Below are 16155 nucleotides of genomic sequence, written 5' to 3'. Positions count from 1 at the left end.
CGACAGCCCTCGTCTTAACATTTTTTAACAATGAAATAACCTCATGTGGAGAGATACTGACAAGAGTAAAAGAAGAAGAGTTGCTTGTTTGACGAGAGGATCTAAAGTCACCGGAGATGTGCTAAAGTGCTGATTCATGAGATCTAGATCTAGAAAGCCCGTGGAACGATGAGGAACTTTGCCCAGCCCAAGTGACTTCAGAAACTTCCATAACTTGAACGGGGGGCAGTTATCAATAGACTTATGAATGTAACGGCGCCTAGCGTCTCTACAAGATTTGTTGCAGCGGTTCCGCAAATTAATATAGCTATGATGGTTCTGCACTGTAGGATCCGCTCTAAATCTGACTTGCGCTTTGTCCCTCCTGGCCATAAGTGACTTGATATCAGGTGTAAGCCACGGTGCTGGAAAATGCCTCACCCGCATCGGCTTCGCATCGGCAAATCTATAGAAATCTGGTAACAAAAAAGGAAGGTTTCGTACAAAAAACCTAGGACATTTTGGGAAACCTAGTGGATCTTGCTTAGCATCATGGACTTCATCAGCCTACCAATTTTTATGAAAATCGGAGACGTGATCCAAATGTACAAACTCTACGGGAATTGCTCATATAGCCAAAACTTAGTTTGTTAATCGTTGGATCAGGAATCAGTCAGCTTTAAATATTTAAAAGTTATCTTTAGCTTAATGAGGATATTCTTCAGATAGCTACATGTCTTGACAGCAAATTTTAAAATCCAGCAATTATAGACATTTATTTGATTAAAAAAACGATTGTGTCTAACTAGTATCTAATAATTCGAATTCGAAAGACTATTTAGTTTTTGGTAGAAAATTTCTTTAAATACCTATAAATTAAGTAATTATTGGTAATTATGATCAATTTGCTTCCACGTTTTCGGACATTTTCGCGAAAAAAGATTCAAAAACTTTTTTTCTAAAATAAGTGGGTTAATTTTATGTTTTTCCTGCTCAGAATCACGAGCCTTTCACGAGCCCTTTCGATCCTACTAGGTGGAACTTTGAAAAAAAATTGCCCAAATGATGCTTCCCTAAAGCGCTTCCTCGTTTGTTCGGTGTGCAGGTTTCGTGGGTACGCAGCACCTGCACGCGCTAGTCCGCCTACTAGGCTACCAGGGCGTGGCCGTGGTGGTGTCGGAACTCCTCGGCGTGGCCCGCGGCCTGCTGCACGGCTCCCTGGCGCAGTTCACGCGCGCGCTGCACGCCGCCATGCCGCGCCACTGCAAGCTGCCCCGCTACGACTACGGATCTAACGGTGACTACACTACACTACACTACACTAGCAGGGCAGCCTGCTGCACGGCTCCCTGGCGCGTGCCACCACTGCCGTGCCGTAGTACCACTGCATCGGGATTACGACTACATCAAAAATGGCATTCTGTTTAGTCCGTCAGTTAGATCGTCCAAGAATACTGAACACATATTTTTCGCTTTTTCTAATTAATGAAAAAAATACAAAGATTTAGAGCATCAAAGTTCCGGAGTAGGGGCTAGTAACGTCACTTCTAAGTAAAAATTGTACCTAGGCGTGACGTCACGCGAAACTTCAACGCGCTGTACCGTCGTTATTTTTCGTTTATGAGAAAAAAAAAAATACGTGTCTAAAATTTTTTGATAATCTAACTGACGGAATAATTAGTTTTTTTTTAGTCGTCTCGCCTATTTTGCAGATATGAACGACACTGGCCTATCAATTTTGTTCGCCTAAATAGGCTAGTTTCCTACTAGTCAAATCAGCTTCTTTTTATGAAATACTGAGCAGTGACGTCACGGTCAATTCATTTACTTTATATCTTTCTCTTTGACTTATTAAATAGAAATTATGTTTAAACATAACTACTGTCCATATTTTTCTACAAATTATGTGATGCTTTATTTCGTGCACTGTATAAAATATTTTATTTTAAGTATAGGAAACTAGCCTATTCTGCAGATATGAACGGCACTGGCCTAAATGTTATAAAATTTGTGCACAATGACCTATCAATTTAGTTCGCCTAAGGCACTGGCCCCACCGCGAGCTAGTAAGCTATGAGCTACCGGCTATAAAAACGAATAAAATGATTATCTTTTATTCGTTTTTATAGCCGGTAGCTCATAGCTTACTAGCTCGCGGTGGGGCCTCCCGTGTAAATAAAAGAGACACGGCGATGTTTATAGTTACTCGCCTAGCGGTGAGCTATCAAAATCGCCATGTCTCTTTTATTTGCACGTGGGTGCTTATGTTTTGTTCGTTTTTATAGCCGATAGTTCATAGCTTACTAGCTCGCGGTGGGAGCAGTGCCTAATTGGAGTGAACTTTAACAGAGTGTTCGTTTCAGGTGTGCTGGGCTATTACCACGCGCAGTTGACAGACATTGTCCAATACCCGGACGCTCGCACGGAACTCTTCCACGCGTTCCGCGAGCTCGGGAACATCATACTGTTCTGCATGCTGGTTGAGCAGGTACCGCCACTGATATCTAATTAAAGATAAGGATAAGATAAAGATAAAGATACTTTATTTGCATTAAACATTACCAGGTACAAGATCTTTATTTTTTATTTTTTAGAACACAAACAGTCATATAAACAAATGAGTTGGTGTACTACAATGTAGGTACTAATTAATTTAGATAAAAAAAGACCTGGAGGTTCATTATTGAATATAAAGATTGTTAACATACTAACAAAATTAGGTATGTAAGCTAATAGGTAAGCAAAAGAAATCATGAACAGTAGGTAATACTTAAGAAATTTTACAGTCATTAGACTAAATACATTTTCTTTACTACGATCGGATACAATTATAAATAATATAATTAGAGGAGGTAAATATTAGTCTCTAGTAGTAAGATCTTAATAATATTTAGTGGTAGGTTTACATGCTTAACCTCATTTGGTATGCAAAATGATAACTTAAAACTATTACAATTATTACACATTCTTATAAACTATTTAGTTAAAAACAGCCAAGAAGTCATTGTTCCTGTACTCTACTAATCACTAATATATTTTACGTAAGAGAGAGAGTTCAGAGATAACATACACTAGAGAAATTTCGACGGGTACCTCGGCGGTCGGGGTGGTGTAGCGGTCGAACACGTCAGCCGCGATAGCTGGAGACCCGGGTTAGATTCCCGGCTTCGCTACCAGTGGGCTTGATCGCTTTTTCTTTAGTGTATGGTATCTATTTCAGTTTATAAGATAAAATATTTTATCCTGTTTCGAATAACTCACTAACACTATAAAAGTTTTTAACGTTAATTATTCATCCGACCATCCTCCTTGCGTTATCCCGGCATTTGCCACGGCTCATTGGAGCCTGGGGTCCGCTTTGACGACTAATCCCTGGATTTGGCATAGGCACTAGTTATTACGAAAGCGACTGCCATCTGACCTTCCAGCACGAAGGGTAAACTAGACCTTATTAGAATTAGTCCGGTTTCCTCACGATGTTTTCCTTCACCGAAAAGCGACTGGCAAATATCAACTTGACTTGCTTGAGAGACGAGAGTATATTTCGTCACTACTTTTAAAAAATCACATACCTCATGCTGCTCCTCAAAGTTAAAACGCAGTAAGTCTATATGCATTCCATACATACTTACTACAATTTTATTTTCATTGACAGACGAAGATACAATTTTTTTTAAAAGTAGTGACGATTTGTCTGTTTTTATGTTTAGGCGCTGAGCCAGGAGGAGGTGACAGACCTGCTGCACGCGGCGCCCTTCCAGAACATTCTGCCGAGACCCTTCACAGCCGGTAAATAGCAACAAACATTAGCACATTGCGCAACGTGTGGCGGAAGCTCAATATTACCATAGGGGAATAAGTAAGGGAAGAGTTGAGAACTCCATACATCAGTAAATGCAAGTTATTTGTAGTGACATCTAGCGTCAATCACGCGTTAAATACCTAACGTAAATTGTGTCTCTTAACTTCAAAACTGGGTAAATCCATTCAGCTATAAGGTTGATTATCTTTCAGATCATATTATATTTTCAGATCATATTATTTTGCCTGTGTGGTGACGGGTTAAGAATTTCACCACCCCCTTTCTTCCCGTGGGTGTCGTAGAAGGCGACTGTGGGATATGGGTTAAATTGTGGCGTAGGCGAGAGGCTGGCACCTGTCACTGCAATGTCACAGTTTCGTTTTCTTTCAACCCCTTATTTGCCAAGAGTGTGCCACTCTTGGCAAATAATATTAATAATATTGGGTTGAAGCTTTATTAATTTCATGTGCTCTGCCTACCCCTTTTTGGGATACAGGCGTGATTGTATGTATGTATGTATGTATATTATATTTTTTATATATTCAACTTTAAAGCAAGAGGGATTTACCCAGGTTTGAAGTTAAGCGACACAATTATCAGTACCACTCCTCGACGCTAGGTGCCAACAGTGTGGTTTTTTTTTAATGAGGTCAAGGTAATCACGGTCTATATCCTGGTCAATATAAGTGCGTTTTCACACTATCCGATCCGATATCGGAGGTCGGAAGGATTTCTATAACAAAAATCAAAGATGGCGGCTTAAATGTATGGGATATCGGCCCTACATCCGATATCGGATCGGATAATGTAAATAAAGAAATAAATAAGTATTGGGGGACACCTTACGCAGCTCATCCTAGCCCCAGACTATAAGCAAAGCTTGTACTATGGGTGCTAGGCGACGATAAACTTACTTATACATATATAAATACATAGAAAACCTCCATGACTCAGGAACAAATATCTGTGTTCATCACACAAATAAATGCCCTTACTGGGATTCGAACCCGGGACCGCGGCTTAGCAGGCAGGGTCACTAGGCCAGACCGGTGAAAACGCACTTAGTGTAATGTTTTATTGTAATTTAATGGCGCTCGCCGCTGCGTTTAGTTTTATCTTTGCGCTGCGTTCACTGTGTCACAGGTCCGCGTCGTACAGCTGCGTTCGTGACCAACAAAATGGTCCCGACGGAAGACTAGCGCCACAGTATAATAAAGAGTACTATCATACAGTATGGCCACTTCCGCTCCCCGCTGAAAGCGCCGCCCACCCCCTCTCGGTTACCTCACAGTTACCGCCTGTCAAAAACTCGAACAGTCAACCTGTCATATCTCACTCATACAAGCATGGTACGCGTTCACCTACATGACTTTAGAATGTGTGCTAGGAACGCGCCTCTTTCATATAAATGATCGCCAGTGTCCGAGATGTGCTAGCGCTGACCCTCGGGTTAGCATTTTATGCTGAGTCGGGACCATTTCGTGGTAACTTATATGTTTAATTTCTTTTATTTGCTGTTTCTGTTTTCTTACTTGTGTATTTTGTAGTTATCACGAATAATGAATTATTGATTGATTAATGAAGAATAAATTTGCAGAGGGTGAGAAACCGGAGACGAAACAGAAGCGCCTGGAGGCCAAATACGCAGCTCTGCAGATAGTGCAGAATGTCGACAAGTACGGCACTGCCAAGGTAAATATTGTACCTACCTATGGCTAGTATACAATATACTAAAGAGGATCGAGAATTATAAAGAGTTACTGTCGAGGTAAAATGTGTAATCACAGTGCATAGACTGCCATCTCTCGACACACGCTTAAAACTTTTGAACCTCAGTTTTGATAATTTGGCCCATATTCTTAACTTAGTATGTGTTAGAATATCAAATATTAATATTAGCGCCATCTAGCTGAGCGTACCCCAAAGGTGTAACGCCATCTAGGCCACTGTATCTTTTTCTGTATGGTTTTGAGGTACGTTTTTTCTTAGACTTTATTTGTCTATACGGAGTTACATATGTCTTTGGCAATACATACCCTCTAGCCCTACACTATGTTAAATATTCCTCTGTAAAGCAGAAATATTAATATTATAAACTGATATACACTAAAGAAAAAGCGATCAAGCCCACTGGTGGCGAAGCCGGGAATCGAACCCGGGTCTCCAGCTAACGCGGCTGGCGTGATAAACCGCTACACCACTCCGACCGCCGAGGTACCCGTCGAAACTTTTCTAGTGTATGTTATCTCTGAAGGCTAGGCGCCTTTGACCAACTTTAATAAAGTAATTTAATTTGATCCCTATATCAACGTTAATATTGTTAATTTATTTTTCGAAACATGCAATGAAATTCAATTGCATTCCTTATACTCGTAAATAGGCCTGGAAGTATCGCTTTTTAGGCGTAACAACTCGAGAGGACTGTAAAGCTGGCTAGTTTGACAAAAAGTAGGTTTTTGTTTTCAATAGCGTCAAAATTGTATGTGAATGATGAATCTTCTTCGTTTTCTACATTTTTTTTTTGTAATTTTAGTGACAGTATTGATGGAAGGAAACGATGACTTGGTTATGAAGATGGTTTATTATATGAACGGAGAACGGAAGACACTGATACAATTTAGGATGTTAATAGTAGTAGGATCGAAACAAGAATAAATTCCCAACGCACCAGAACATTCATCTGACTTTTTATTCAAACATTTAAATTATGTTCTAAGTGCGTTTATGTGGTTACCTAACATTTTCTTTGGTTTACAAAGCATGCTGATTTTTCCAACATTTTTTTTTTTTGCTTGACTTACTACCTATAAATCTCTACATTATGGTAACCTATCGATGTTTCGAAAATCCTTTGCCCGATTATCACTTGTCCGAAAACGGTTGACAGAATTTTTATAATCCAAATACATTGTTTACCATACTTTCAATATGTCGCTAGTTTGCTATCCCACATTATCGTTTTCCCGAAATTCAATATCCAGAAGAACGGTTGCCAACTTTATCATTTGACAACCGATTTGTTAACCACCTTTTTATAAATCCCATGCTACGTAACATCGAAATGTCATTTTCCCTAATACCATTTTATAGAAACTCAATAACCAGAAGAACGGTTGCCAATCTTATCATTTGACAACCGTTTCGTTAACCGCCTTTTCATAAATCCGATGCTAACGCGACATCGAAATGTCATGTTCCCTAATATCATTGTAAAAAAAAAATACAAAAAAATTGGTTAGGTTACGTCACGGAAACAAACATTTGCTATAGAAAAGTGGGTTAGGTTAGGTTAGAACTGCGACCATACAGAAACAAACTTGTGCTAGAAAAAGGGGTTAGGTTAGGTTAGAACTGCGACCATACAGAAACAAACTTATGCTAGAAAAGTGGGTTAGGTTAGGTTAGAACTGCGACCATACAGAAACAAACTTGTGCTAGAAAAGTGGGTTAGGTTAGGTTAGAACTGCGATCATACAGAAACAAACCTTTGCCATAAACCCTTATGGCAAGGATTCTTAAGTCAAGTAACAACTGCGACCGTGAGGGTCGGCAACAAACTTTTGTTAGAAAATTAAGGATTTACTGAACTTTTGATATAGCGGCTTAATAATATTTCGAATTATAAAACTATACGCCATACAAAATAGCTGTCAAATGATACTTAGGAATTTTAACAAGTGTTAATTCGAATTTCGAAGTTTTGATATAGCGGCTAAATAATATTTCGGATTAAAAACTTTACGCGACAAAAAGTAATTGTCAAATGATTCTTAGGCATTTTAATAAGTGTTGATTCGAATCATAAGCGAAACAAAATTACAGCGAAATAAGAATGGGGAAAATAATAATAGGGGAAAAGTACTTTCGGGCAAACAAAACTTAGGGCAATTAATAAAATGGGAAGCGTTTTCGGGCTACTAATATTCGACTTTACAATTTTCGACTTTTTGATAGGTAACCCTACTAAAGCTTCAGTGCCACTCTTGGCAAAATAAGGGATTGAAAGAAAACGAAACTGTGGCATTGCAGTGACAGGTTGCCAGCCTCTCGCCTACGCCACAATTTAACCCAAATCCCATAGTCGCCTTCTACAACACCCACGGGAAGAAAGGGGGTGGTGATATTCTTAACCCGTCACCACACAGGCAAAAAATAAAAATAAATAACAAAAATAAATAATAATAATATAATAAAAATAAATTATGATAATGATTTTTATGATTATTGTTTATAATTATGTATAACCAGAAACCCAAAATATTTCTTTTTTTTTTTTCATTTGGAGCTTTTTTTTATTTCATTGTATGTTTGAGAAAAGCAGTATAAAAAAATGTCTCGTTTTAACTGTTTGTTTCATTTTACATGTCTCGGCGTGTGAGTGTCAGGACACTGTTTGCAACATCTGTAGTGGTCCAGGGGGACCACTACAGATGTTGCAAACAGTTGGGCAAAAAATAGGGCTACATACTTCAACGCCACGGCCGGGCTCACAACTTTAAATTCCGTCATAACTTTTTTCTGGTACGCCAAAAAAATTTGAAAAAAAACATATTGACAGGTACCAAATAGGTATTAAATATTGACTAAGATATCAATTAGTAGTGTTGTCTAGAACTATGTAAACCAAAAATGGTCCAGACATCCTGACGTCAGAATGTCTGGCCACTTTATTCGCTCGATTTTTCGATATCAGTGGAGGTACCAAATATATGTACACAGGTACCAAATAGTATCAAATAGGTACTAAATTTTAGTATGTACTAAACATCAAATATCTGTAGTGGTCCAGGGGTCCTGACGCTCACCTCGGCGTGCGGCGTGAAAACTGATTCATGAATTTCCCGGCCTCGTATTGGCCGGAAATCCTAATTTTTTCGGCCTCTAATGTAGGCAGTGTAATGTATTATTAATGTATTGTATTATTGTGTATATTGGGTTATATTGTGGCGTAGGCGAGAGGCTGGCAACCTGTCGCTGCAATGTCACAGTTTCGTTTTCTTTCAACCCCTTATTTGCCAAGAGTGGCACTGCTTTAGTAGTTTCATGTGTTCTGCCTACCCCTTTATGGGATACAGGCGTGATTGTATGTTGTTGTTGTATGTTTATTGTGTATATTATGTATTAATTTTCCTCACAGCAAAGCCAGCTAGCCCGCGAAGGCGACCTGCTGACCCGCGAGCGTCTCTGCTGCGGGCTGTCGCTGTTCTCCGTGGTGCTGCGCCGCCTGCGCGCCTGCCTCGCCGCGCCCGCCTGGCCGCTGCCGCCCGCCGCGCCGCACGCCGCGCCGCTGCACGCCGACGACACCAACGAGTTCCACAGGTGACCGACACTAGCTATGAGTGCTACAGGCACAGGTGACCGACACTAGCTGACCCGCCGCGCCGCACGCCGCGCCGCTGCACGCCGACGACACCAACGAGTTCCACAGGTGACCGACACGAGCTGACTAGTGACCGACACTAGCTATGAGTGCCGCAGGTGACCGACACTAGCTGACCCGCCGCGCCGCACGCCGCGCCGCTGCACGCCGACGACACCAACGAGTTCCACAGGTGACCGACACGAGCTGACTAGTGACCGACACTAGCTATGAGTGCCGCAGGTGACCGACACTAGCTGACCCGCCGCGCCGCACGCCGCGCCGCTGCACGCCGACGACACCAACGAGTTCCACAGGTGACCGACACCAGCTGACGAGTGACCGACACTAGCTATGAGTGCCGCAGGTGACCGACACTAGCTGACCCGCCGCGCCGCACGCCGCGCCGCTGCACGCCGACGACACCAACGAGTTCCACAGGTGACCGACACGAGCTGACTAGTGACCGACACTAGCTATGAGTGCCGCAGGTGACCGACACTAGCTGACCCGCCGCGCCGCACGCCGCGCCGCTGCACGCCGACGACACCAACGAGTTCCACAGGTGACCGACACGAGCTGACTAGTGACCGACACTAGCTATGAGTGCCGCAGGTGACCGACACTAGCTGACCCGCCGCGCCGCACGCCGCGCCGCTGCACGCCGACGACACCAACGAGTTCCACAGGTGACCGACACCAGCTGACGAGTGACCGACACTAGCTATGAGTGCCGCAGGTGACCGACACTAGCTGACCCGCCGCGCCGCACGCCGCGCCGCTGCACGCCGACGACACCAACGAGTTCCACAGGTGACCGACACGAGCTGACTAGTGACCGACACTAGCTATGAGTGCCGCAGGTGACCGACACTAGCTGACCCGCCGCGCCGCACGCCGCGCCGCTGCACGCCGACGACACCAACGAGTTCCACAGGTGACCGACACGAGCTGACTAGTGACCGACACTAGCTATGAGTGCCGCAGGTGACCGACACTAGCTTACCCGCCGCGCCGCACGCCGCGCCGCTGCACGCCGACGACACCAACGAGTTCCACAGGTGACCGACACGAGCTGACTAGTGACCGACACTAGCTATGAGTGCCGCAGGTGACCGACACTAGCTGACCCGCCGCGCCGCACGCCGCGCCGCTGCACGCCGACGACACCAACGAGTTCCACAGGTGACCGACACGAGCTGACTAGTGACCGACACTAGCTATGAGTGCCGCAGGTGACCGACACTAGCTGACCCGCCGCGCCGCACGCCGCGCCGCTGTACGCCGACGACACCAACGAGTTCCACAGGTGACCGACACGAGCTGACTAGTGACCGACACTAGCTATGAGTGCCGCAGGTGCCGACACTAGCTGACCCGCCGCGCCGCACGCCGCGCCGCTGCACGCCGACGACACCAACGAGTTCCACAGGTGACCGACACGAGCTGACTAGTGACCGACACTAGCTATGAGTGCCGCAGGTGACCGACACTAGCTGACCCGCCGCGCCGCACGCCGCGCCGCTGCACGCCGACGACACCAACGAGTTCCACAGGTGACCGACACGAGCTGACTAGTGACCGACACTAGCTATGAGTGCCGCAGGTGACCGACACTAGCTGACCCGCCGCGCCGCACGCCGCGCCGCTGCACGCCGACGACACCAACGAGTTCCACAGGTGACCGACACCAGCTGACGAGTGACCTACACTAGCTATGAGTGCCGCAGGTGACCGACACTAGCTGACCCGCCGCGCCGCACGCCGACGACACCAACGAGTTCCACAGGTGACCGACACCAGCTGACGAGTGACCGACACTAGCTATGAGTGCCGCAGGTGACCGACACTAGCTGACCCGCCGCGCCGCACGCCGACGACACCAACGAGTTCCACAGGTGACCGACACGAGCTGACTAGTGACCGACACTAGCTATGAGTGCCGCAGGTGACCGACACTAGCTGACCCGCCGCGCCGCACGCCGCGCCGCACGCCGCGCCGCTGCACGCCGACGACACCAACGAGTTCCACAGGTGACCGACACGAGCTGACTAGTGACCGACACTAGCTATGAGTGCCGCAGGTGACCGACACTAGCTGACCCGCCGCGCCGCACGCCGACGACACCAACGAGTTCCACAGGTGACCGACACCAGCTGGCGAGTGACCGACACTAGCTATGAGTGCCGCAGGTGACCGACACTAGCTGACCCGCCGCGCCGCACGCCGCGCCGCTGCACGCCGACGACACCAACGAGTTCCACAGGTGACCGACACCAGCTGACGAGTGACCGACACTAGCTATGAGTGCCGCAGGTGACCGACACTAGCTGACCCGCCGCGCCGCTGCACGCCGACGACACCAACGAGTTCCACAGGTGACCGACACCAGCTGACGAGTGACCGACACTAGCTATGAGTGCCGCAGGTGACCGACACTAGCTGACCCGCCGCGCCGCACGCCGCGCCGCTGCACGCCGACGACACCAACGAGTTCCACTCTCGCGCTCGCCGATCCTATACTGAACTAAACGAGCAAAGACCGATTCTCAGAGCACGGAAAAACTTAGTTCATTTCGGTCATTGATGGGATTTTATTCCTAACAGTTCATAGTTCGAGAACGACACAAGCCTACTTGCAACGTGGCTCATTCCTTCTCTCATATATTTTCCTTTTTATGATACATATATAATATTGCGTTTGTTTTCAGACTGTGGTCGGCTCTGCAATTCCTGTACTGCATTCCTGTCACCGACACCCAATTCACCGTCGAGTAAGTTGATCTACTGTAGCCCTGCCTATTATAGTATTTTATGCAACCAAAAAGAGGTCAAAAAGGCAAGTGGCGTGGATAACATTTTGAGGCGAAGCCGAAAATTGTTCATAAAGACGCCACGAGTATTTTTTTATTCAGTTGAACTCCGTTTTATACAAATCAAACAATACTTTTTCTACGACCATGCACTTACATTTTTTAATAGTTTTCTAGTGAAATACATTTCCTGGATTTTGACACAGAGTTTGACAGCTTGAAAAACATGTCTATGCTTCACTTTTTTTTCTGGGTTGTTAAGTTGGTAGCAAAGTACATTAGAACCTACTTTACGGCCTAGCCACGACAATGGTCTAAGGCGGCGAGCGGGGCGGCTGGGCTGAGCGGGAAACGCGCGCGGGCGCTAGCCATGCCACGTACTTTTAGAAGCGGCGGCAGGGCCTACTAGCGGCCAGGACGCTTTCATATTTAAAAACATGTTTTTAGGGTTCCGTAGTCAACTAGGAACCCTTATAGTTTCGCCATGTCTGTCTGTCCGTCCGTCCGTCCGTCCGTCCGTCCGTCCGTCCGCGGATAATCTCAGTAACCGTTAGCACTAGAAAGCTGAAATTTGGTACCAACATGTATATCAATCCCGCTAACAAAGTGCAAAAATAAAAAATGGAAAAAAATGTTTTATTAGGGTACCCCCCCTACATGTAAAGTGGGGGCTGATATTTTTTTTCATTCCAACCCCAACGTGTGATATATTGTTGGATAGGTATTAAGAAATGAATAAGGGTTTACTAAGATTGTTTTTTGATAATATTAATATTTTCGTAAATAATCGCTCCTAAAGGAAAAAAAAGTGCGTCCCCCCCCCCCTCTAACTTTTGAACCACATGTTTAAAAAATATGAAAAAAATCACAAAAGTAGAAATTTATAAAGACTTTCTAGGAAAATTGTTTTGAACTTGATAGGTTTAGTAGTTTTTGAGAAAAATACGGAAAACTACGGAACCCTACACTGAGCGTGGCCCGACACGCTCTTGGCCGGTTTTTTACTGTCTAATATGACTCTAAAGTGCGTAGAATGCTTTAATTAGTCAATTACGTCTTGTACAAGAAAATATGTGTGATAACTAAATACAGGACATTTATTTTATGGCTAGTTAAATGATACTTAATATAAATAACCAATCACAAAAAAATTAAGAGTGAATACGAATAAATACTATACAAAAATATGTTTGAAAACATTATTACATACTACACACGCGAAAGTACATTTAAATTTTTAGTAAATAATGGTTTCGAGTTCAAGATGCTCATAATAAAAACAAAATCTTTTGTTTCGCGTGGAATCGCTAGCCCCATCTAGCCGCCTAGGCCGGTCGTGCCGCTGTAATGTCGTGGCGGTGCGGGCGCGGCGCGATACAGTTGTTCGAGTCGCGCGCCGCCCCGCGCGCCGCTCCCGCGGGTAGGCCCGTAAAACCCGCGCGCGTTTTCGAACAGCGGCAAGAGTCGTGGCATGCCTCGCGCGCGCTGCGTTTTTGTTTTTGTGACTTACCGCTTGCCGCTGCCGCAAGACGCCTTACAGCCCGGCCACGACATTGGTCTAAGCGCGACAGCGGTGAGCGGCAGCTATACGTGCGAATGAAAAGTCCCATCGCTGTGTCTCGCTCCGATGTATGGACGCCGCTCACCGCTGCCGCGCTTAGACCAATGTCGTGACCGGGCCGTTAGACCATTGTCGTGGCTAGGCCGTTAAACCCCAAAAACACACTGCTATAAATGCGTTTTTGGGGAATAGACTATAGACTTATCTTGACATATTATGTAGGGTTTAAAGATCTATACACGAACCTGTAAATGACGAATAACAGGAGTACAATAACTTAACCACAAAATTAAAATTTTGAAAAAACCCCCGACTGCGACATAGACCGATTTTCATGAAACATTATGTCTAAGAACACTCCCGACTAACTCAGCTTTCAAACAAAAAAAAACTAAATCGAAATCGGTTCATCTATTCGGAACTACGATGCCACAGACACACACGTCAAACTTATAACATCCTGTCGTTTTTGCGTCTTGTCTTGTCGTCTCGAGGAGTTTTATGATAATCATAAGATTTTTAATCATCATCATCATATCAGCCCTTTATCGCCCACTGCTGAGCATAGACCTCTCTTCTAGTACGCCATGTATCCCGGTCCTGAGCTAGCCTCATCCAGTTGTGACCCGCAACCTTGCGGATGTCGTCCACCCAACGAGCTAACGGATGCCAAGCGCTTCTTACGTCTGTAAGCAGCGTAAGATTTTAATGTATTACATTAAGTGTCGCTTAGCTTCAAACCAGGGATGTAACGGAGCTCTGCTTCTGCTTCCGTTTCTGCAGAACTTCCGTTTTGTTTTGCACATCCGCTTCTGTTCCGGTTCTGTTATTTTTTAAACGGAAGTTATAACGGATGTCGGAACCTAGCGCGATGGTGAGACATGAGCGGCGTACATCAAAGACCAACAGGTCTATACCTGTCATTCGCTCATTTCTCTGCTTGCCACGTGCTGCAATACTAAACGCCAAGGCGGAAGGCCAAGCCAGTTCTTAAATTCTTAGTTAGTAAACAGTAAACACCTAAAAGTTCTAGGTAATTTAATTAGTTTTGATTTATGTTATACCTACGTGGTATTTTTTCTTTTCGTTTTTAACATCCATAAGTTCCGCTTCTGGTTCCGGTTCCGCTTCTGCTTCCGTTAAACTAAATACAAAACTTCTGCTTCCGCTTTCGGTTCCGTTAAAAACACTTCCGTTACATCCCTGCTTCAAACTTGGGTAAATCCATTCTGCTTTAAGGTTGAATTCATAAAAAATGTAATATGATCTTAAAGATTAGACTTATATTGACCGGGACATAGACCGTGATTACCTTTTTGATTTTAGTCGAGCTCCCGATATATCGATATATCGTCAGTTTTCCGTGATCATGTTGCATGCAACTGCGTCGAAATATAGGGAGCTCGACAAAAATCGAAAAGGTAATCACGGTCTATATCCCGGTCAATATAAGTCTAATGAAAATAACCGTGAATCATTTAAAACTCTTATTGATTTGCAGGCCTAGCACATGATGGCCGCGAGAGTATGTCGCTGCGAGATAGATCATATGTCTTTTTCTAATTGTATGAATGACATAAGGACGGGTAGTCTATCTCGCGGCGACATACTCTCGCGGCCATCATATGCTAGGCCTACTGAAAGATAATCAGCCTTATAGCAGATTGGATTTACCCAGTTTTGAAGTTAAGCGACACATTTGTAATTTGGTAATGGTTTCCAGGGAGCTGTTCGGCGAAGGCCTGCACTGGGCGGGCTGCACCATCGTGGCCCTGCTGGGGCAGCAGCGGCGCTTCGAAGCGCTGGACTTCTGCTACCACATCCTCCGGGTCCAGAGAGTCGACGGGAAGGATGAGCTGGTCAAGGGCATCGTAAGTAGCTTCTACTTTGGTAATGGTATTCCCGAATGGCATTTTTGCGACGCGAAACGCCACCGAAACGCCGCAGAAATGTAGTCTGGCCCTGTCGCGCCAATACGCAAGAGCGATAGAGATGGACAGCTACGAAAGAGATATTATCGTGAGCGTTTGTGCATTCGGCTACGCACACAGGGAGATATTCGGCGAAGGCCTGCACTGGGCGGGATACACCACAGAATTATATTTGGATTGAAGAAACAAGTTCATCTAAGCCAAGCGTGTCAGATTTTGTACTGAAGTTGTTTCTTGCCTGTGATTGAAAATTTGTCGCAGACCCTTGAGTGTTCATAATTTTTATGTTGTAATGAAATATCACGTAACGAGACATTTTTTATGTTTTTGTTGACTTAAACTTACAAATATTGACGCCGAAAGCTGCAAGCTGTGAATAAAGACTGACAACAGAGTGGATTACACTGAGTTTGTTTGACACGCTAAGTAGATACGTTTGCTTGATCTATGGTATTATATGAAATCTGTGGGGTGCACGATCGTGGCCCTGCTGGGGCAGCAGTGGCGCTTCGAAGCGCTGGACTTCTGCTACCACATCCTCAGGGTCCAGAGAGTAGACGGGAAGGATGAGCTGGTCAAGGGCATCGTAAGTAGCTTCATAGAGGATTGAGTAAGGAAAGAGTAACAACTCTCTCCATACAGTAAATGAAAGTTATTTGTAGTTATTTGTAGTCGTCTAGCGACAATCACGCGTCAAATAGCGTAAATT

The 16155-nt window shown here is 44.8% G+C and overlaps 1 protein-coding gene across 1 annotated transcript in view; it reads left to right on the top strand.

Annotated features, from left to right (window-relative positions):
• The window catches only part of LOC125239184 (cytoplasmic FMR1-interacting protein), a 138529-nt gene that overhangs the window by 119960 nt on the left and 2414 nt on the right, over positions 1–16155 (top strand). Inside the window, exons 22-28 of the mRNA XM_048146699.1 lie at positions 1085–1276; positions 2343–2467; positions 3690–3768; positions 5379–5473; positions 8919–9100; positions 11853–11915; positions 15239–15386. Coding sequence (XP_048002656.1) covers positions 1085–1276; positions 2343–2467; positions 3690–3768; positions 5379–5473; positions 8919–9100; positions 11853–11915; positions 15239–15386 — 884 coding nt within the window. The remainder of the gene's footprint in view (positions 1–1084; positions 1277–2342; positions 2468–3689; positions 3769–5378; positions 5474–8918; positions 9101–11852; positions 11916–15238; positions 15387–16155) is intronic.

The sequence above is a fragment of the Leguminivora glycinivorella genome, chromosome 25, assembly GCF_023078275.1.
Source record: "Leguminivora glycinivorella isolate SPB_JAAS2020 chromosome 25, LegGlyc_1.1, whole genome shotgun sequence".
Taxonomy (NCBI): Eukaryota; Metazoa; Arthropoda; class Insecta; order Lepidoptera; family Tortricidae; genus Leguminivora; species Leguminivora glycinivorella.
The sequence above is the reverse complement of the archived record's forward strand: the minus strand, read 5'-3'. Positions and strand labels throughout refer to the sequence as shown.